The sequence below is a fragment of the Electrona antarctica genome (genome assembly GCF_951216825.1).
Source record: "Electrona antarctica genome assembly, chromosome: 14".
Lineage (NCBI taxonomy): Eukaryota > Metazoa > Chordata > Actinopteri > Myctophiformes > Myctophidae > Electrona > Electrona antarctica.
Window position 1 is genome coordinate 4,165,503 of NC_136795.1, and position 21,873 is coordinate 4,187,375.

The 21,873-nt window shown below is 43.6% G+C and overlaps 1 protein-coding gene across 1 annotated transcript in view; it reads left to right on the top strand.

Annotated features, from left to right (window-relative positions):
• top3a (DNA topoisomerase III alpha) overlaps nt 1-21,873 on the top strand; it is a 45,323-nt gene that overhangs the window by 857 nt on the left and 22,593 nt on the right. The window contains exons 2-13 of the mRNA XM_079519394.1: nt 822-881; nt 1,019-1,092; nt 2,158-2,233; nt 3,199-3,307; nt 3,825-3,968; nt 8,250-8,420; nt 8,838-8,938; nt 10,323-10,397; nt 12,267-12,349; nt 13,754-13,964; nt 15,236-15,421; nt 20,984-21,113. Of these exons, the coding sequence (XP_079375520.1) occupies nt 822-881; nt 1,019-1,092; nt 2,158-2,233; nt 3,199-3,307; nt 3,825-3,968; nt 8,250-8,420; nt 8,838-8,938; nt 10,323-10,397; nt 12,267-12,349; nt 13,754-13,964; nt 15,236-15,421; nt 20,984-21,113 (1,420 nt within the window). The remainder of the gene's footprint in view (nt 1-821; nt 882-1,018; nt 1,093-2,157; nt 2,234-3,198; nt 3,308-3,824; nt 3,969-8,249; nt 8,421-8,837; nt 8,939-10,322; nt 10,398-12,266; nt 12,350-13,753; nt 13,965-15,235; nt 15,422-20,983; nt 21,114-21,873) is intronic.

Genomic DNA, 21,873 nt, shown 5'->3' on the forward strand with positions numbered 1-21,873 from the left:
TTCCAGCTAAATAATAATTTGGAACTAAATGGACCCTTATGTGTCTGTAACTCAGAGAGTGTACAAATGGAACCAAATGGACCCGTTAGTTTGTACGCTCTCAGAGTTAAATTAGCATTGATTTTACAATATAAATTGGGAGTCCCAGAGATAGAAATGCCATTAAATGGGGGTCCGTATAGACTAATGCATGTCAAACTGGGGGTCCTTGAAATTAAACTGGTTGAAAATCACTGCTAGAGCCGTAAGAATCTTCTCTTATTGGGGTCCCTGGCATATCTTTTCAAATGGGGGTCCACAGGCTATTTAGTGTCAATTTGGGGGTCCTTGACATGAAAAAGTTTGGGAACCACTGGAGTGAAGGACTGGTCTGGAATGAACTGTTCTCTCATGGGCACGATTTAGGTAATAGGGTTGGATAATTACTACCCTATTAATTAACACACACCTGAGACGCTTCCCAGCTTCGAGAATAGACTTTTACCAAGGTCTAGCAGGCTTTGTCTCGGTGAGTAGTTACGACGTTTTGTTTATTTTCGGGGAATTGTAAACCCTCGCACGCAGTGGGGAAAGCTGCTAGTGAGCAGTGGATGGGAGTCTGGCAGGGCGTCAGTGAGAGACTCGCTGTAAGCACTGGACCAGGGCTAATCTAATACCAGCACTTGACTTGCTGGGTGGAAGCTTTGGCCTTTATTATGTTGGTTGTAATTTGTTTTTTTACAGCTTATCTCCTACCAGTGTAATAATTACCCAAATAGACTTTTGTATATAATCCTACCCTAGGATTTGCCACAGTATTGACTGATGTTTTCCATTCCCAGAAAGAAGGAATGTCAAAGTATAATAAGATCTACGAATATGAATACAACCTGTTTGGTCAGGTAAGTTAAGATTGTAATGGATGTTGTTTTTGGTGGTATGTGAATGTAGATACTACTAGAGATTTACATGCAAGTAGTAAATTATAGCTATTTCTTGTGTAAACAAATTCATATTTTAATTATTCTTTCCCTTACAGAATGTGTCGGTGTCAATGACGTCAGTGTCTGGACATCTGCTGGGCTTGGAATTCAAATCACAGTTCAAGAAATGGTAACTAAGCCGCAATAGACAGTGTACAGCAGTGGTTCCCAAAGTGGGGTCCGGGGACCCCCAGGGGTCCTTGAGAGAGTTCCAGGGGGTCCCCAGCTAAATGATAATTAGGAACCAAATGGACCCTTATCGGTCTGTAACTCAGAGAATGTACCAAATGGAGGAAATGCAACAGCACGACCGTGGCGGAGGAACCCAACGGAACCCAAATGGACCCTAACGGGTCCATTTGGTTCCATTTGTACACTCTCAGAGTTACATCAACATTCATTTTACAATAATGTATTGGGGTCCCAGAGATAGAAATGCCATTAAATTGGGGGCCGTAGCCTAATTCAGGTCAAACCGGGGGTCCTTGAAATGAAAATGGTTGAAAATCAGTCCTAGAGCTGTAAAAAGTTTCTCTTCAGGAACACATAAAACTACTAGAGAGGCACTAAGGCCAACTGTTAGTTATAATATATAAATGTCAATGGTAAGGTGGTACAGACTGAGGTACAGAAGAAACTGATATATTTACTGCAACCAAACGCAATATAACACTGCAAAAAGACACTTTTCATTTCATTTTATTCCTCATAAAATGATGCCATTTGCCTGGCCCTGTGTATCTCAAATGGTTGAATAAATATTTGATTAAGGAATATAATATGTCTTTTGTATATCATATCTTTCTGTATATCAGCGAAATGTAGATTCTTTTTGGTATGTGTGAAAACAACATATCTCAGCCAGTACCAGGTGTAAAGTTTATGTGCTGTGCATTTGTGTATCTAAACCAACTAAGTGGAAAAAGATTCTTCAGAGCAGATTAAAAAAATCAGCTCTGAAGAAGGCTGTTTGCCGAAACGCGCCAGCGCTCTCAAATAAACATGATAAATTGCATTCTTACATCTTTATTAATTTTGGAGTGCCGCCCTTTCCACTTGGTTGGTTTATGAATTAAGTTATATTTAAAGCTGAGCACCCACTGCCTTAAACAAAGGGCAGTTTCCAGAGGAAGCTCACCTGCTTTTCTTTCTTCATTCGTGTATCTACTTTGTAATATGTCTACCGTCTCCTCAGGCACAGTTGCAATCCCGTGATGTTGTTTGATGCTGAGGTGGAAAAATATTGTCCTGAGAACAGTGTACAAATCAAGGTATGTTTATAAGTACTATTTCAGTAATCCTATAGAACATTTTGTAAGCTCTTCCTTTTTCCAAATTTGGCATTGACTTTTCTTTTGCTAATTATTAGTTTCATGAGATTTCTAGTACCCTTTTAAAATATGTCTAAGGTTTAGTGTAGTGGCTTAAAATGAATATTTCTTTTTTTTATCCTTTATTTACCCAGGGTAGTAGCTGAGCACAAGTGCTCATTTTCAGCAACGCCCTGCACATAGAAACACACACACACACACACACACACACACACACACACACACACACACACACACACACACACACACACACACACACACACACACACACACACACACACACACACACACATTAAAACCTGGGAGCTGACCAGTACAACCACAGTCTTATACTGTTGGCCACTAAGCAGCTCCAGGGGGAGCAGTTGGGGGTTCAGTGCCTTGCGAAAGGGCACTTCAGCGGTGTTGGGTGAGTGATGACAATCACTTCCCCACCCAGATTTTTCCTTCCCGTCCGGGGAATCGAACCGGCAACCTTTCGGCAACAAAGGCGCTCCTCTAACCCTTAGGCCACCGCTGCCCAAATGTGGTTGTTACTTCTCATAATCGTCAACTGTAATTGCTTATTGATTAATAGATGTTTCTTTTGAACAACTAGACCATAACAGTGATGAATAATATAATAATAATAATATTCATTGTCTTTACATGCTGCTAGCAGCAGGGGGCCATATCTGCCAAATCAAGACAACCAACATGAAATATGGATGGATATATTACAATTTTGACAGATGTCGAGCTCTTTTCATATGTATCTTTAACTTCTTTTTTGCAATCGTGCCCTATTTCCTTGCACCCTTCTACCTTTCTACTGCTCTTGAGTGCGTAAAATGAAACCAAATGGACCCTTACGGGTCCATTTGGTTTCATTTCGTGCTCTCAAGAGCTCTATTCTCCCTCTGCAGCGTACCCTGGAGAAAGAGGTGAAGCAGTGCCAGGCTTTAGTCATTTGGACTGATTGTGACAGAGAGGGAGAGAACATTGGCTTTGAGATCATAGATGTCTGCAAAGCAGGTATGATATTACTGTGTGTTGGCAGAGGTTACTGACATCAATTATTCAAACAAGCACCGTCCGTGTCTATGACTTGTACTTGTACGGTACAATCAAGGCAACTGCATTTTTCAACAATGTACAATTTTTGCTCGTGATAAATCTCCTTATTAAGTGCCAGGGGGTAAACACCAGTTTTGGTCCTGGGTGCCACTGTTCCCATTATAAATAAAATAAAGAAAATGAAATTCTATTGTGCATGTCATGTGCATGTCATCACCTGCACACCAGATTAGAGGAATTTTCAAAATATGGATTAAAAAATATATATAAAAAATGTCCAAAAATCTCGTCTTCTCGTCGGTGGCAATCAGTGCATGGTTAGATTCATCTCGTCATCTTGTCGGTGGCACTTAATAGTGTGTGTGTGTGTGTGTGTGTGTGTGTGTGTGTGTGTGTGTGTGTGTGTGTGTGTGTGTGTGTGTGTGTGTGTGTGTGTGTGTGTGTGTGTGTGTGTGTGTGTGTGTGTGTGTTTCAGTAAAGGCCAATATACAAGTGTTCCGGGCGAAATTCTCTGAGATTACTCCAAACTCCATCCGACGAGCCTGTGAGACGCTAATAGCGCCAGACGCTAACGTTAACGACGCTGTGGATGTTCGACAGGAGCTGGATCTCAGGATAGGTAAATGTGATTGATTAGTGATTCACCGAATATTCGGCCGCAGAAAATATTCGGCAGAAAATGGCTAAAAATGCATTTTCGGCCTATTCGGTTTTCGGCGCGAATAGGCCGAAAATATATCCGAATAGTGTATGCAATTAATGCATTCAAAAGAGCCGAATAGATGTTTTATGGACCCATAATAGTGATTATTATTTAAGTTAAGTTTTGCCATAACCATTTCTTTTGCCATAAATTAGGTGGCTTTAAGGTGCGGCCATGACAGCAATGGTAGGAAAAAAGATATATAATATTAATCATATTCGGTTCGATATAACTGTTTCCTATATTCGGATATTCGGTTCGATATAACTGTTTCCTATATTCGGATATTCGGTTCGATATCACTGTTTCCTATATTCGGTATTCGGTTTCGGCCAAGAATGTCCCTTTCGGAGCATCCCTAAATGTGATGTTCATTTGTCAGGCCAACAATGGTAGAAATGTAAGTGGTTCTTAATGAATGCCTAGTGTTGCTGTTCCATAAATCTGGCTAATTCCCGGATGTGACGTTTCATTCCCATGGTAAATGGTAAATGGTGCATTTATATAGTGCCTTTATCCAAGGCGCTTTACATAGATTGTGCATTACATTCACCCATTCACACACACATTCATACACCGATTGCGGCGGAAGCCATGCAAGGTACCAACCAGCACATCGGGAGCAATTAGGGGTTCAGTGTCTTGCCCAAGGACACTTCGACATGTAGACAGGAGGAGCCGGGATTCGAACCGCCAGCCCATGGATCATTGGATGACCTGCTCTACCCCTTGAGCCACAGTCGCCCCCATGTTCTTCTTGTTACTCCCCAGTCCCCACTGAGTTTAAATCTGTTATAATCTTTTGCGTAGATTTGTTGATATGATGATAAATGGATTTCTTTTTGATTAAAGTAAATAATTATAGATATATAATAATCACTCCGAAAATGATTGATAGACTACAGCCCTAAAGCACAATGTCGCAACAGTCAATTGTGTCCAGTACAGGACAGACTAAAAGCTAGCTGATGTAATCTGAAGCTGGTTGCTTTAGATTACGTCAGCTATGCCCACTGACCTACATTGTACATAAGGATGTAGGCCTAGGCCTGGAAATTACATTACACCCTTTTTTGTGTGTAAGGCAAGTTTTGGTACAACTCCAGACAGTGCCAATAGTGCGATCGATGAAAACGACCCCCCTACTTAATTATTATGATCTTAATTGACCCATTGAAACTGGGAAAGCATTTGTTTTTATTTATTTTTAAAATCTTTCCACCAAATAATGAATGACTGAACAGAAATCAAACATAAATATGAATCCCAGAAAACAAAAACAAAAGAAAGAACAAAAAAACCAAAAACACACAGACACAAAGGTAAACAGAAAAACAGCTTGACATAACTACAACGATAGAGCATTTTTCAAGTTGAGAGAAAGGCAAGGCAGAAAAAGAGCAGGAGACGTGACTCACAATATACATCAGATATGACCTTATTTGTCATCCAGCCCTCGCTCGCATCCGTGTCATCTTAGATTTTTGCATTGGCTATTAAATGAAAGTGGTCAACACTCAGAGCCATCATTTTAGTGGTCATTAAGCTCACTGAGGTAAATAAAACTATGTGAAAAGGACATTTATTGTGTGCTGGCTGTTTTCTCAGGTTTGTGGGTCATTCATTAATCCATTAAGACCGGGAAAGTTATCTGTGTCATTTCAGATTTTTATGTTGGCTATAAAAAAAATAGCAATTTACAATTTAGGCATTTAGCAGACGCTCTTAAAGGAGCATTCAGTGATTTGGAAAAAAAACCTGGTCCACCCCGGTAACAAGATGTGCACATGCACGCTCTACAGTGGGGGAAGTACAACAGACCAACATCACGTGCACCAAGGCCCGCCCCACTCGATCATGATTGGATGAAGGCCCCTCTCATCCTGATTGGATGAAGGCTTTGCCACCCAAAGCCCAAACCGAAAGTAGGGTTTTTTGACCCCATGGGCTCACTGGGGACAGGGAGGAACTCCTTATATGGTCAGCACCCTTTATAGTAGGGAGGACTATCCAAAAAATAAGAAAAAATAAGTGATATTTGAATTAAGTGAAATCACTGAATATACCTTTAATCCAGAGCGACGTACAGTAAGCAAGAACAACACATGGTAATACATCAAATACATACAAAGCAAGAATCATAAGGAAGCTAAGAATGTAGCATCTGTCTAACAGTAGACGAAAACTGTGCAGTAAAGATATGAGTATACACTATAGAATGCTATGTCTACATAATCAATCTACACATCTAAATTACGTAAGTTGAGCCTTGGCATACGCCTGTAAGGTCGTCGAGGCTAGGGCAAGTGCTACGGCATGTGCTACAGCTACGATGGCGTCTGAAGAGGTGAGTTAGGGTCCGATTAGCCTCGATACCCAGGCTTTCATTTCGTCTGCGCGAAAAATGAAAGCCTGGATTTACGCAGGGGCTGCTCTGGCCTAAACGTGGGAGTCAACCCTTCCGCGTAGGCGTCGCTTCAAATGATGTGACGTCAGGGCTCTGAGCGGTGTGCACCCGTCAAAATAACACCGTGAGGAAATCATTACCAGTGGAACTTCAAACGAGGCTATGCGAGGAAATTGAGGAGAATGGCTAAAGAGCCCAGCCTAAGAAAAAAAACAATGTGTGCCGACTCTGTGGAAATAACTTTGACAGTCCGTTAGAATGGTATACTCCAACAGGGGGGGGGGGGGGGGGGGGGGAGACCGGGGCTGACGGACAGATCGGTGAACCAATGTTGGGGGTGCGTAAATCTGAGCCGCGGCCCTCCCATCTAGGCCAGAAAGGTATAGCGTTAGCTCAGGCTAGGGTCCGATCAGACTTTGAAGATATGGGGGTGATATGGGGATGCCATGCCTATGGTAAGCTCATCTCATACTTGTAAGAGCATCACTTTGTGAGCTTGTACATCTGCTTTTTTGTGAGAACTACTGATTTAGAAGACATTTGCAGAATCGGCCTCGCGTCTAAAAAGCCAACTTTATCTTAAAATTGCACATGGTAAATGGTAAATGGTGCATTTATATAGCGCCTTTATCCAAGGCGCTTTACATAGATTGTGCATTACATTCACCCATTCATACACACATTCATACACCGATTGCGGCGGAAGCCATGCAAGGTACCAACCAGCACATCAGGAGCCCAAGGACACTTCGACATGTAGACAGGAGGAGCCGGGATTCGAACCGCCGACCCATGGATCATTGGACGACCTGCTCTACCTCCTGAGCCACAGTCGCCCTAAATGTGGCACAAATCTTTGAATATATAATTATATATTCTTTCAGAGTGAGCGTTTTTTTATTTCGACGTCAGGCCTAAATGGGTTTAAAATTGCACATGGCACCGGTAGTTGGTTCTAACTCCCTGTCCTCTGTCTTCTGCTCCAGGTAGTTGGTTCTAACTCCCTGTCCTCTGTCTTCTGCTCCAGGTAGTTGGTTCTAACTCCCTGTCCTCTGTCTTCTGCTCCAGGTAGTTGGTTCTAACTCCCTGTCCTCTGTCTCCAGGTAGTTGGTTCTAACTCCCTGTCCTCTGTCTTCTGCTCCAGGTAGTTGGTTCTAACTCCCTGTCCTCTGTCTCCAGGTAGTTGGTTCTAACTCCCTGTCCTCTGTCTCCAGGTAGTTGGTTCTAACTCCCTGTCCTCTGTCTTCTGCTCCAGGTAGTTGGTTCTAACTCCCTGTCCTCTGTCTTCTGCTCCAGGTAGTTGGTTCTAACTCCCTGTCCTCTGTCTTCTGCTCCAGGTAGTTGGTTCTAACTCCCTGTCCTCTGTCTTCTGCTCCAGGTAGTTGGTTCTAACTCCCTGTCCTCTGTCTCCAGGTAGTTGGTTCTAACTCCCTGTCCTCTGTCTTCTGCTCCAGGTAGTTGGTTCTAACTCCCTGTCCTCTGTCTCCAGGTAGTTGGTTCTAACTCCCTGTCCTCTGTCTCCAGGTAGTTGGTTCTAACTCCCTGTCCTCTGTCCTCTGTCTCCAGGTAGTTGGTTCTAACTCCCTGTCCTCTGTCTCCAGGTAGTTGGTTCTAACTCCCTGTCCTCTGTCTCCAGGTAGTTGGTTCTAACTCCCTGTCCTCTGTCCTCTGTCTCCAGGTAGTTGGTTCTAACTCCCTGTCCTCTGTCTCCAGGTAGTTGGTTCTAACTCCCTGTCCTCTGTCTCCAGGTAGTTGGTTCTAACTCCCTGTCCTCTTTCCTCTGGTTCCAGGTGCGTCCTTCACTCGCTTCCAGACGCTGCGGCTCCAGAAGATCTTTCCTGAGTCTCTGGCCAATCAGCTGATCTCGTATGGCAGCTGTCAGTTCCCCACTCTGGGCTTTGTTGTAGAACGGTTCAAAGCCATCCAGGCCTTCATACCCGAGACCTTCTACAAGATCAAAGGTAAAAGAAAAATCACACCCGTGTGAACTGTCTCTCTCTCTCTCTCTGTCTCTCATTAGCAGGCAACAGTGCAGCACTATCTCTCTCTCTCTTTGTTTCTGACACAACAGCGCCACTTTTGCCCCTACTGGTACTCATAGTGGTCACATAGTCACATAGGTGAACGAACACATAGGTTAACACAGACATTGCTGTTCCTTGGAGTGGTTGCACCACTCAAAAAACATCCATATTATACAGTACACACACCTGCATAGTGCATAGTTACCCATACACAAAAATATGAATTCTGGCTGTAGACAAACTAGACATGTGTCGCATGTCTTTTCGCTCCCAAAATATGATTTATTACTTTGATATTCAGTTTTCTCACACTTTCTCTCCCTCTCTCTCTCTCTCTCTCTCTCTCTCTCTCAGTTATCCATACAACGGAGGAGGATACTGTCGATTTCAGCTGGAAAAGAAACCGTCTTTTCCACCACACAGCAGTCCTGGTTCTCTACCAGATATGCATGGAGGTGCGTGTAGTGTATGTATCTTTTCCACCACACAGCATGCCTGGTTCTCTACCAGATATGCATGGAGGTGCGTGTAGTGTATGTATCTTTTCCACCACACAGCAGGCCTGGTTCTCTACCAGATATGCATGGAGGTGCGTGTAGTGTATGTATCTTTTCCACCACACAGCATGCCTGGTTCTCTACCAGATATGCATGGAGGTGTGTGTATCCACCACACAGCATGCCTGGTTCTCTACCAGATATGCATGGAGGTGCGTGTAGTGTTTCCACCACACAGCATGCCTGGTTTTCTACCAGATATGCATGGAGGTGCGTGTAGTGTATGTATCCTTTCCACCACACAGCATGCCTGGTTCTCTACCAGATATGCATGGAGGTGCGTGTAGTGTATGTACATCTGTGTATGTACATCTGTATTGCACATCTGTGTGTCTACACGGTACATAGGAAACCAAATATTCTAACAAATGTAAAAAAACAAAACAACACGTTGTGCACTTAGATAGTAGATTCGCTATTTTCACTTGTTTGGGTCCTGGTGGGGCAGTGATGTAAATAGGTTTTCAATGTAATGAGTCCCGGGATGCAGGGATGGTCTTTTAGATGAGTACCAGGGACATTTTATGAGTCCCACTTCAACGGTGTTAGGAGTCATATTTTGCCATTTTTACAAATTGCAGCATTTAACTCCCATTTCACTGTAATATGGTTATAATGTGGTTATATTCATGTAGAAAACAGAAGAAGAAATGATTATTATAACTAAAGCTAGCAAAATAAACTAGAATAAAAAAACAGTACAGTAGTGCATCCTGTGGATGCAGAGGTCGTTGTTTTATTGCGTCCCTTAACCCATCCTGGGCGGGAACCCCTTTTGGTGTTAGCTATTGAAAAATAGCAGATCTACAAGCTCATAGCGCGCCACCGAGTGGCGCGCTACGAGCTTGTAGGTCTGCTATTTTTGAAAAATCGAAGAACGACTGACATAGAAACATAGCTTTTTCAGAAAACTGTCAGGATGTAGAAGACATTTTTTAGAATCTGATCTCGGGTCAAAATGGGTTAACTATAAACTGCATTTTGGGATGCAAAATGCACCCTATTTTAGTCTCTGGTGGGGGGGACATTCAATTTCTCTTTTGGTTCTCGAGCTAAAAGGTTTAGAAACTACTGCTGTATACCATGTAAGATTTTTTAAAATGATATTCTGTGGAGCTCTCAGGTATAACTGTGTCTTGTGTCTATCCCTTCCTACCTATGTAATTAACCCTCCCCCGCCCCCTGTCATTACAGAGTGTGGGAAGCGTTGTTTGTCTAAAAATGGCTAAAAATGTAATTGTATACAGTACATAAACGATTTACAGAAGAGTCTTCTTCTCAGAATCCCATAGCAACGGTCACCTCAGTAACCAGTAAACCCAAGAACAAGTGGAGGCCGGTGCCGTTGGACACCGTGGTGAGCATATATGGACACACACATAATGATGAGAACAAATATACATGGACACTGTGGTGAGCATATATGGACACACACGTAATGATGAGAACAAATATACACTCTTCACATAGGCCTATCTAATTCTGTTTGAGCTAATGATACGCTTTATGTACAGTATATAGCACTTTTAATAGAATACCAGGACACACACACACACACACACACACACACATTGATTGATTGATTGATTGATTGATTAAGACAGCGTGCATACAACATTTGGCGCTGATCTGTCCAGTAGTTTGCGAGATTATCCCGCAGACACAAACAAACACACACACACACACACACACACACACACACACACACAGTGAGTGTGACACATGCTGAAAAAAAAGAGTAGGATGTTAGAAGTCAACGTAGAGACTCGAACCCTGGTTTGTGGTGTTCCTGCTGCCCTGAACCCAGTCCACTGCCCTGAACCCAGTCCACTGCCCTGAACCCAGTCCACTGCCCTGAACCCAGTCCACTGTCCTGAACCCAGTCCACTGCCCTGAACCCAGTCCGCTGCCCTGAACCCAGTCCGCTGCCCTGAACCCAGTCCGCTGCCCTGAACCCAGTCCACTGCCCTGAACCCAGTCCACTGCCCTGAACCCAGTCCGCTGCCCTGAACCCAGTCCGCTGCCCTGAACCCAGTCCACTGCCCTGAACCCAGTCCACTGCCCTGAACCCAGTCCGCTGCCCTGAACCCAGTCCGCTGCCCTGAACCCAGTCCGCTGCCCTGAACCCAGTCCACTGCCCTGAACCCAGTCCACTGTCCTGAACCCAGTCTGTCCTGAACCCAGTCCACTGCCCTGAACCCAGTCCACTGCCCTGAACCCAGTCCGCTGCCCTGAACCCAGTCCACTGCCCTGAACCCAGTCCACTGCCCTGAACCCAGTCTGTCCTGAACCCAGTCCACTGCCCTGAACCCAGTCCGCTGCCCTGAACCCAGTCCGCTGCCCTGAACCCAGTCCGCTGCCCTGAACCCAGTCCACTGCCCTGAACCCAGCCCACTGCCCTGAACCCAGTCCACTGCCCTGAACCCAGTCCACTGCCCTGACCCCCAGTCCACTGCCCTGAACCCAGTCCACTGCCCTGAACCCAGTCCACTGCCCTGAACCCAGTCCACTGCCCTGAACCCAGTCCACTGCCCTGAACCCAGTCCACTGCCCTGAACCCAATCCACTGTCCTGAACCCAGTCCACTGCCCTGAACCCAATCCACTGTCCTGAACCCAGTCCACTGCCCTGAACCCAGTCCACTGCCCTGACCCTCAGTCCACTGCCCTGACCCCCAGTCCACTGTCCTGAACCCAGTCCGCTGCCCTGAACCCAGTCCGCTGCCCTGAACCCAGTCCACTGCCCTGACCCCCAGTCCACTGTCCTGAACCCAGTCCACTGCCCTGAACCCAATCCACTGTCCTGAACCCAGTCCACTGCCCTGAACCCAGTCCACTGCCCTGAACCCAGTCCACTGCCCTGACCCTCAGTCCACTGCCCTGACCCCCAGTCCACTGCCCTGAACCCAATCCACTGTCCTGAACCCAGTCCACTGCCCTGAACCCAGTCCACTGCCCTGACCCTCAGTCCACTGCCCTGACCCCCAGTCCACTGTCCTGAACCCAGTCCACTGCCCTGAACCCAATCCACTGTCCTGAACCCAGTCCACTGCCCTGAACCCAGTCCACTGCCCTGACCCCCAGTCCACTGCCCTGACCCCCAGTCCACTGTCCTGAACCCAGTCCACTGCCCTGACCCCCAGTCCGCTGCCCTGAACCCAGTCCGCTGTCCTGAACCCAGTCCACTGCCCTGAACCCAGTCCTTTCGCCCCTCCTCTCTCGGACAGGAATTGGAGAAACTGGCATCACGGAAGCTAAGAATGACTGCCAAAGAGACCATGAAGATAGCTGAAAAGCTGTACACACAAGGGTAAGTGATAGCAAGTTGTATACAGTATGTCATAAAAGTAGTTAAAACATGCATTCTACTGTCACTGTGAAATCTGTCCAATAATAATAATCCAAGATGGCCACAGCACCAGGAGGGGGTGGGGCGGAGGTCAGCGGGCGGGGTCGACATATGCCCTTACTGGGCTGCATTCAAGACCCTTGCCTTGTGTCTGACACCTGACTTGTGTCTGAACACAGCTTTGATGGATGTGTTCTGCCCCCCTCCCCCCATCAAACAAAATGTTTGGTCAAACCATATGGGCTTCCATTGGAAATGCATTGGAGCGGCCATTAAACACAGACACAAGACAAACACAAGACAGGTGTCTTGAATAACTGTGAATGCAGCCCAGTAAGGCCACCCCCTCCTGGTGCTGCGGCCATCTTGGATCCTAAATAGATATAACCAAATGGGAGAAGGGTGGGGCAGAGAAAGGCCCTTATTACATCTTCATGTTCCCGTCAGTGTTTCCCTCTATTCTCTATTGTTATTTATTTATTTATAGCTTGTTGGGGTTCAAGCCTGAAGGTGGTGCACATTTATGTAAATGATACACATGGCAACTTATGTAAATGATGACACATGGCAATTTATGTAAATGATGACACATGGCAATTTATGTAAATGATGACACATGGCAATTTATGTAAATGATGACACATGGCAATTTATGTAAATGATGACACATGGCAATTTATGTAAATGATGACACATGGCAATTTATGTAAATGATGACACATGGCAATTTATGTAAATGATGACACATGGCAATTTATGTAAATGATGACACATGGCAATTTTCACCAATGATTGGAAATGTCTGTGCATTATTTATGACCCCAACCAGCCTGTTCGAGATGCCGTAATTAAAGGTCAAAATGTAGAATTTGTGCAAATTCATAATTCCTACGCCGTGAGTCCAATTTACACAAAACCTGCCTATCGACATCCATCTCACTCTAACCTTTTTACCATCTGTCCTATCATCTGTTATCTTTAACCCATTTTGGGTGGGAACCCCTTTTGGTGTTAGCATTATGTTATGCTTTAGCTATTGAAAAATAGCAGATCTACAAGCTCATAGCGCGCCACCGAGTGGCGCGCTACGAGCTTGTAGGTCTGCTATTTTTTGAAAAATCGAAGAACGACTGACATAGAAACATAGCTTTTCCAGAAAACTGTCAGGATGTAGAAGACATTTTTAGAATCTGATCTCAGGTCAAAATGGGATAATACAGGTGTAAAAAAAACCAAAAACAACTTTTAACATTCCATGTGGCTTGAAACCTTGAAAGTCTACATTGTCAAAGATACTTCTTCTAGGATTTGTCTTTTTCTTCAAAAAAAAGACCTAGTATGTATTGTATATCCACCTCCCCTCAGGTTCATCAGCTACCCCCGCACAGAGACCAACATCTTCCCCAAAGACTTGGCGTTGGCTCCCTTAGTGGAGCAGCAAACCCAGAGCCAAGCCTGGGGAACGTTTGCCCAGCGGGTCCTAGACCAGCCGGGGGGACCCAACCCGCGGCAGGGCAGCAAGACTGACCAGGCCCATCCCCCCATACACCCTACCAAATACGCCAACGCTCTGCAGGTACTGACCAGGCCCATCCCCCCATACACCCTACCAAATACGCCAACGCTCTGCAGGTAAGACTGACCAGGCCCATCCCCCCATACACCCTACCAAATACGCCAACGCTCTGCAGGTAAGACTGACCAGGCCCATCCCCCCATACACCCTACCAAATACGCCAACGCTCTGCAGGTACATACGGAAAGTAAATTAACCCATTTAGACCTAAGGCCGATTCGGGAAGAAAAATAAATGCTTCTAAATCCTAACAGTTTTCTGAAAAACCTATGTTTCTATGTCAGTGGTGCTCAACCTTTTTCATGTCAAGGACGCTCTAGAATTATCTGTATTTGGCCGCGACCACCATCTGAAAATATGTAGTTTCCAGGCACCTCCCCAGAAGCAAAGATTTGAGTTAAAAACGTTCTGAAAGAATATATATTCAAAGATCTGTGCTCCATTTTCACGATTTTTCAAAAATAGCAGATCTACAAGCTCATAGCGCGGCACCGAGTGCCGCGCTATGAGCTTGTAGATCTGCTATTTTTCAATAGCTAAAGTACAACATAATCCTTAAAACACCAAAAGGGGTTTCCCGCCCTGAATGGGTTAAGTACAAATTTGAGATATTTGTACTTTACTTAAGTATTTCCAATTTCCAGTACTTTTACTTCTACTCCACTAGATCTCAGAGGCAAATATATATTGCAATTTCACTCCACTACATATATTCGGAAAGTTACTAGTTACCACTTCAGCACTATACAAATTTCGGCCATTTGAAAATAGCCGATCTACACGCTTGCATTGCGTCGCATCGGCTTTTTACGTTTGCAAATGAGTATTTTTACTTTTCGTACTTTATGTACATTTTGATGTCAATTACTTTTGCACTTTTACTCAAGTGCATTTTTAATTTCGGACTTTTACTTGTAACGGAGTATTTATGCAATGCTGTAATTGATACTTTTACTTAAGTAAAACAATTAACCCATTTTGGGCGGGAACCCCTTTTGGTGTTAGCATTATGTTATGCTTTAGCTATTGAAAAGTAGCAGATCTACAAGCTCGTAGTGCGCCACCGAGTGGTGCGCTACGAGCTTGTAGGTCTGCTATTTTTGAAAAATCGAAGAACGAGTGACATAGAAACATAGCTTTTTCAGAAAACTGTCAGGATGTAGAAGACATTTTTAGAATCTGATCTCAGGTCAAAATGGGTTAAATACTTTAGTTTTTTTTTCCCACCACTGGTCATTATAACCAAATGTCATTCCGTTTCTAACCCCCAGGGCAACGAGGGCCGCGTGTACGAGTTTATCGTCCGTCACTTCCTGGCCTGCGTATCCCAGGATGCCGTGGGGCAGGAGACCGTGGTGGAAATCGATATCGCCCAGGAGAGGTTCTCCGCCTCTGGACTTATGATCATCGCCAGGAACTACCTGGACGTTTATCCCTATGACAAGTGGAGCTCCAAGGTGTGTGTGTGTGTGTGTGTGTGTGTGTGTGTGTGTGTGTGTGTGTGTGTGTGTGTGTGTGTGTGTGTGTGTGTGTGTGTGTGTGTGTGTGTGTGTGTGTGTGTGTGTGTGTGTGTGTGTGTGTGTGTGTGTGTGTGTGTGTGTGTGTGTGTGTGTGTGTGTGTGTGTGTGTGTGTGATGATGAATGAATCTTTATTTTCGTGTCTTGTCGTTAAATGGATAGTTCACAATTTTTGTACTAACCCTAACCTCAAAATGGGTTAATTTTGACCTGAGATCAGATTCTAAAAATGTCTTCTAGATCCTGACAGTTTTCTGAAAAAGATATGTTTCTATGTCAGTCGTTCTTTGATTTTTCAAAAATAGCAGATGCTATTTTTCAATAGCTAAAGCATAACATAATGCTCAAAATGGGTTAAGTTGTATGAAATAGTTGCCATAAACCCATTTTGACCTGGGAACGATTCTACAAATGTCTTCTAAATAGGGATGGAGCTCGATAACCGATACCCGAAAACAAGCTTATGGAGTACTCGTTATCAATAAGCTTTGGGCTTATCAAGCCTGTTATGGAGCATAGTATGGCCCATGACGTCATGTTTAAACAATCAAGACAAGAGGCGATGAAGGTAATCGCCCCCGCTGGCACAAACATGTCTAAAGGTGTATTGATACCTGGCAACAGAGTAAACAACATTACGTGTTTTTTTGGGCGGGAACCCCTTTTGGTGTTTTAAACATTATGTTATAATTTAGCTATTGAAAAATATCAGATCTACAAGCTCGTAGCGCGCCACCGAGTGGCGCGCTACGAGCTTGTAGGTCTGTTATTTTTTGAAAAATCGTGAAAATATTTATTTCAGAAAACTGGAGGATTTAGAAGATTTTTTTTTAATTTCGAGGTCAGGCCTAAATGGGTTAAAGTCACACGTACAGTCTTAACCAGTTAACAGTTCCTTTAATATTATTTTATTGGTAAAAAGGTCAACTGCCTTCCGTCTGTTAGAAAAGTACTGTAGTTGAAGGCCCTAGTAAAATATACTGGTTCTGTTCAGACTTTATTATCTCCCATTTTTCCACAAAATAATAGAAAATGCTCGATAATGGACTCGATAAGAACCCGGCTCCATAAGCCTGATCGATAAGGTGATCGTTCAATAAAGTCAATAAAGATTCATCCCTACTTCTAAATCCTAACAGTTTTCTGAAAAACCCTATGTTTCTATGCCAGTCCTTCTCAAACATTTTCACGTCAAGGACCCCCAAGATTATATGTAATTGACCGCCGACCCCCATCTGAAAATATGTTGTTCCAGGGACCCCCCCCCCCCCCCCAGAAGCAAAGATTTGAGTTAAAAACTTGGCTCTGAAAGAATATATATTCAAAGATTTGCGCCACATTTTCACGATTTTTCGAAAATAGCAGACCTACAAGCTCGTAGCGCGGCACTCGGTGCCGCGCTATGAGCTTGTAGATCTGCTATTTTTCAATAGCTAAATTATAGCATAATGCTTAAAACACCAAAAGGGGTTCCCGCCCAGAATGGGTTACTATAGTCAAGTCAACAACAGAAGTTGACCCAAAGTGCTTTCCATATAAAAATCATAAAATACAAAAAATAAAATAAACGTTTAGCAATACTTCATACAAGAACAATACAATATAACAACATGACAAGGAACATGAGAACATGCAATAGCCTACTAATTACAAAAAGGTTAAAAACGTCCACAGAACTAGGAGCTGAAGGCAATGGAGAAAAGGTGAGTTTTTAGGGAGGATTTGAAACTTTCGATGGTGGGGCTGGATTTGATGTGTAGTGGCCTGGGAGACTATTCCAGAGTTTGGGGGCAATTACTGAAAAGGCCCGGTCACCTTTGGTTTTTAGGCTTGTTGAGGGGACAGCAAGGGGCATTTGGGAGGTTGACCTGAGTACCCTGGAGGCTGGAGGTGCAGAAACCAGGTCACACATGTATTCAGGTGGAAGGCCATTTTGGTTGCAACTGTATTCATTGATTGCCCGAGTCCCGTGTTGGGAGTTCTGCTGTTCTTTTAGTGAATATTAAAGGACCACTTCACCACTTTTCAACTTCTCTTCCTATAATTCGTCCTAACTAATGTTCATGATAAAATACCACCATTTTTTCCTACTCGGTCTGCGTCTCATAGGAAGGCTGTGGGCAGTTCAGAAACCCGTCCACCAGTGAAATCATTGTTGGTGAATCAAAGCTAATAGAAACGGCAGGCTTTCTTTTCCGGAAAAGTTGCAATGCAAAAGTTGAAGCCATTGTTCTCACGATAATAAAAATCTAAATATATTTTAAAACAAATCTTGTTTAAAAAAAGATCTGCCTAATGATGATGTCACTGGTGGACGGGTGTCCGAACTGCCCAAAGCCCTCCTATGAGACACAGACTGAGTAGGAAAGAATTGTGGTGTTTTATCATGAACATTAGTGAGGACCAATTATATGAAGAGATGTTGAAAAGTGGTGAAGTGGTCCTTTAAGTAGTTCCGGTCATTTTGTGGGGGGCAATGGGGCCACGCATTCAAAGTAAATTAATCCACAAAACTAACATCATTTGTATTGTTGACCTATTTCTAAAATATTAGCGCAACTTCCGTTCAACTTTGACCCGTCGATCACATGGAACTATTTTTTGGGCGTAGTAATATGGACACAAAAAACATAGTTCCGTGTGATAGAGGGGTAAAAAATGAACGAAAGTTGCACTATATGGTATACGGCCCTCAGGTTAATATCAGAATACTGATGTATTATTGATTTGCAAACATGACCCGCTTTAATTACTTACTTAATTACAAATCTCTAAATTAGTAGCTTAAAGGGTAAGACCACTTTTTTTTAGGTTTGAGTTGTGCAAGTTACCTTGCCATGATGTAACTCCACATGTGGACAAGAAATTAAAAAATATGTTCCAGTGATCAGAATTGATAATTCAAAATATGCTCCTCATTGATTTACATTGTATGCTAAAACACTCTCAAAGTCACTCTTTTAGTACGTAAACAAACACAAACAAAGTTGATTCAGACAATATGGAGCTTCACCAAAATTCATGTGGTTTTATTTTTTCATAAAAATGTTAACGTCCTGTTGATTTTACTATTTGAAGATCTGGATCCCGATCCACGGATCCAGTCCGGGTTTTCTTCCCAATAAAATGGACAAATCAACAGGAAGTTAACATTTTTATGAAAAAATAAAACCACATGAATTTTGGTGAAGCTCCATATTGTCTGAATCAACTTTGTTTGTGTTTGTTTACGTACTAAAAGAGTGACTTTGAGAGTGTTTTAGCGTACAATGTAAATCAATGAGGAGCATATTTTGAATTATCAATTTCTAATCACTGGAGCAGTTATTTTGTATTTCTTGTCCACATTTGGAGTTACATCATGGCAAAGTAACTACACAACCCAAACCTCAAAAAAAGTGGTCTTACCCTTTAATGAGTAGTATTAAAATGTTATTGTCTTTTTTATGTCTAATGTATTTGTATTTAGTTTATAAAGTTAACATAACTATAATTAAAGGCATTTGAAATTAAATAAAAATTTTACTTTTCAGGATTCCAATTGAAAAATAGCAAAAAAATAATTGAATTCATTTCAATTCAAATAATAGCAAAAATAGCTGATCTACTAGCTCAAAATACAACAGTAATATGCAATGTGGCCCTGTGGAGTGAATGTGGAAATATAGTGGCCCTCTGGAGTGAGTGTGGAACTATAGTGGCCCTCTGGAGTGAGTGTGGAACTATAGTGGCCCTCTGGAGTGAGTGTGGAACTATAGTGGCCCTCTGGAGTGAGTGTGTAACTATAGTGGCCCTCTGGAGTGAGTGTGGAATTATAGTGGCCCTCTGGAGTGAGTGTGGAACTACAGTGGCCATCTGGAGTGAGTGTGGAAATATAGTGGCCCTCTGGAGTGAGTGTGAGTGAGTGTGGAACTATAGTGTCCCTCTGGAGTGAGTGTGGAAATATAGTGGCCCTCTGGAGTGAGTGTGGAACTATAGTGGCCCTCTGGAGTGAGTGTGGAAATATAGTGGCCCTCTGGAGTGAGTGTGGAACTATAGTGGCCCTCTGGAGTGAGTGTGGAACTATAGTGGCCCTCTGGAGTGAGTGTGGAACTATAGTGGCCCTCTGGAGTGAGTGGGGAAATATAGTGGCCCTCTGGAGTGAGTGTGGAACTATAGTGGCCCTCTGGAGTGAGTGTGGAACTATAGTGGCCCTCTGGAGTGAGTGGGGAAATATAGTGGCCCTCTGGAGTGAGTGTGGAACTATAGTGGCCCTCTGGAGTGAGTGTGGAACTATAGTGGCCCTCTGGAGTGAGTGTGGAACTATAGTGGCCCTCTGGAGTGAGTGTGGAACTATAGTGGCCCTCTGGAGTGAGTGTGGAACTATAGTGGCCCTCTGGAGTGAGTGTGGAAATACAGTGGCCCTCTGGAGTGAGTGTGGAACTATAGTGGCCCTCTGGAGTGAGTGTGGAACTATAGTGGCCCTCTGGAGTGAGTGTGGAACTATAGTGGCCCTCTGGAGTGAGTGTGGAAATGCAGTGGCCCTCTCCATCGTCAAAGTTGCCCACCCCTGCTATAGAGTGCTATGTCAACATAATTGCACTCTACTCTATACCGCAGTAATGCCAGCATGGGGCTCTGGGGATGGCAATGTCACACCCACTGTGGGGTGTGAGGAGCATCACAGCGGCCCCTAGGGGCCAGTAGCAAGGCCTTTACAATCTTTTCGTGTGTGTGAATGAGGAGAAGCCTGTTGGATCTGGCAGTTGGTGCTTCCACTACAACAATCATGATTTCCACATTACCTCCACTGATCTCCACAGCTCAACTGTACTGTGTAAAAAATAATAATAATAATAAGTAGGGCTGTCCCCGACTAAGGATTTGTATAGTCGACTATGATTGGCCAAATATTAATTTACAGGTATGGTGTGATAGGAAATGTGAGCTTAGTTTACCATAATCACAGTAATCTTTAATCACATTCCATCATATTCAAGGGCTTTTGGAGAGAACTGACACTCCAGTCACTTTACTGCAGAGGAGAGGTGTGTGTGTCTGTGTCCAGCTGTTGCTTGTTGACGCTCGTTAATGCATAAAGGAAGGCAATTGCAAATGTTTCTGCAACTGTCAAATTGGTTTTTAAATGTGGCCCTTCATGGCATGTCAACCTAGACATAATTTGGCCCTTGGGGAAAACTAATCAGGGAACCCTGCAATAGAGAATCATTCCATTTGGGCTGTGGGGGGGGCTTAATTTAAAATTAATTTAAAATATACTTGCTTTGTTTCTCCCAATGAATCATGATATATAACTTGATATATATTTTTTTCCCAAACTATTTGTTAATTAATATAACAAATTAGGCCAATCTCTAAGTCGAATCATGCAAAAAATAAATAAATCGACTAAGGGCCGATTCATACTCCTATTTTACCGCTGTAGTGCCGAAATGATTTTGGCTCGTCCTCGACTAATGGAGGTCAGGCCTAATAATGCGTGTGTAAAATTCTCCCACCAGGTGATCCCAGTGTATCAACAAGGTTCTCAGTTCCAGCCCTCGGCTATAGAGATGGTGGACGGACAGACCAGCCCTCCTCAGCTGCTGACTGAGGCTGACCTCATATCACTGATGGAGAAACATGGCATAGGTACAACACACACACACACACACACACACTCCTCTCTCTCTCTCTGTCGCTCTAATTAATTAGTCTCATGTCGCGCAGCTGCGTCTAGAACCACTTTAAAACCGAACCACCCTATATAGGCTGAGAATGGCTTTAAATTGGCGTTATTGATCATTGAATACTTTTCCATATGAGACCCTCCATGAAAGGATATTAATCCAAAATCTCTCTCTCTCTCTCTCTCTCATACACACACACACACACACACACACACACACACATACACACGCACACACACACACACACACACACACACACACACACACACACACATTTTTCTATCTCTTACATGTACAAAAAATAGACGCATTCTCAGGCACATGCATACTGTACACTTGCAGACTGGCAGAGACTTCACTTGATTTGAGTGATGGAACAACACCGTGGCACATGTGACATACATTTTGCGTACATATTTGCCATCGGCCTGGAACACACAGGACAGTACATCAGATTAATCTCACATACAGACAGTTATAGGATTGACTCTTAACAGTCATGGGCGCAGGCTATTGAAAACTTGGAGGACAGTAATTGGGCTGCTGTACTCACTACTCACACAGACACATTTGATTAGTTGATTTAGTAAATCCAGGCTAACGGGGCATTTGCTGTACAGTATGTGCAAATTGACAGACATTGGGATGTTTTTTTGAGTGGTACAATTTACAACCACTCCTATAGACAGCTTTGTGTGTCCCTGGCTGGCCTGGCTGTCCAT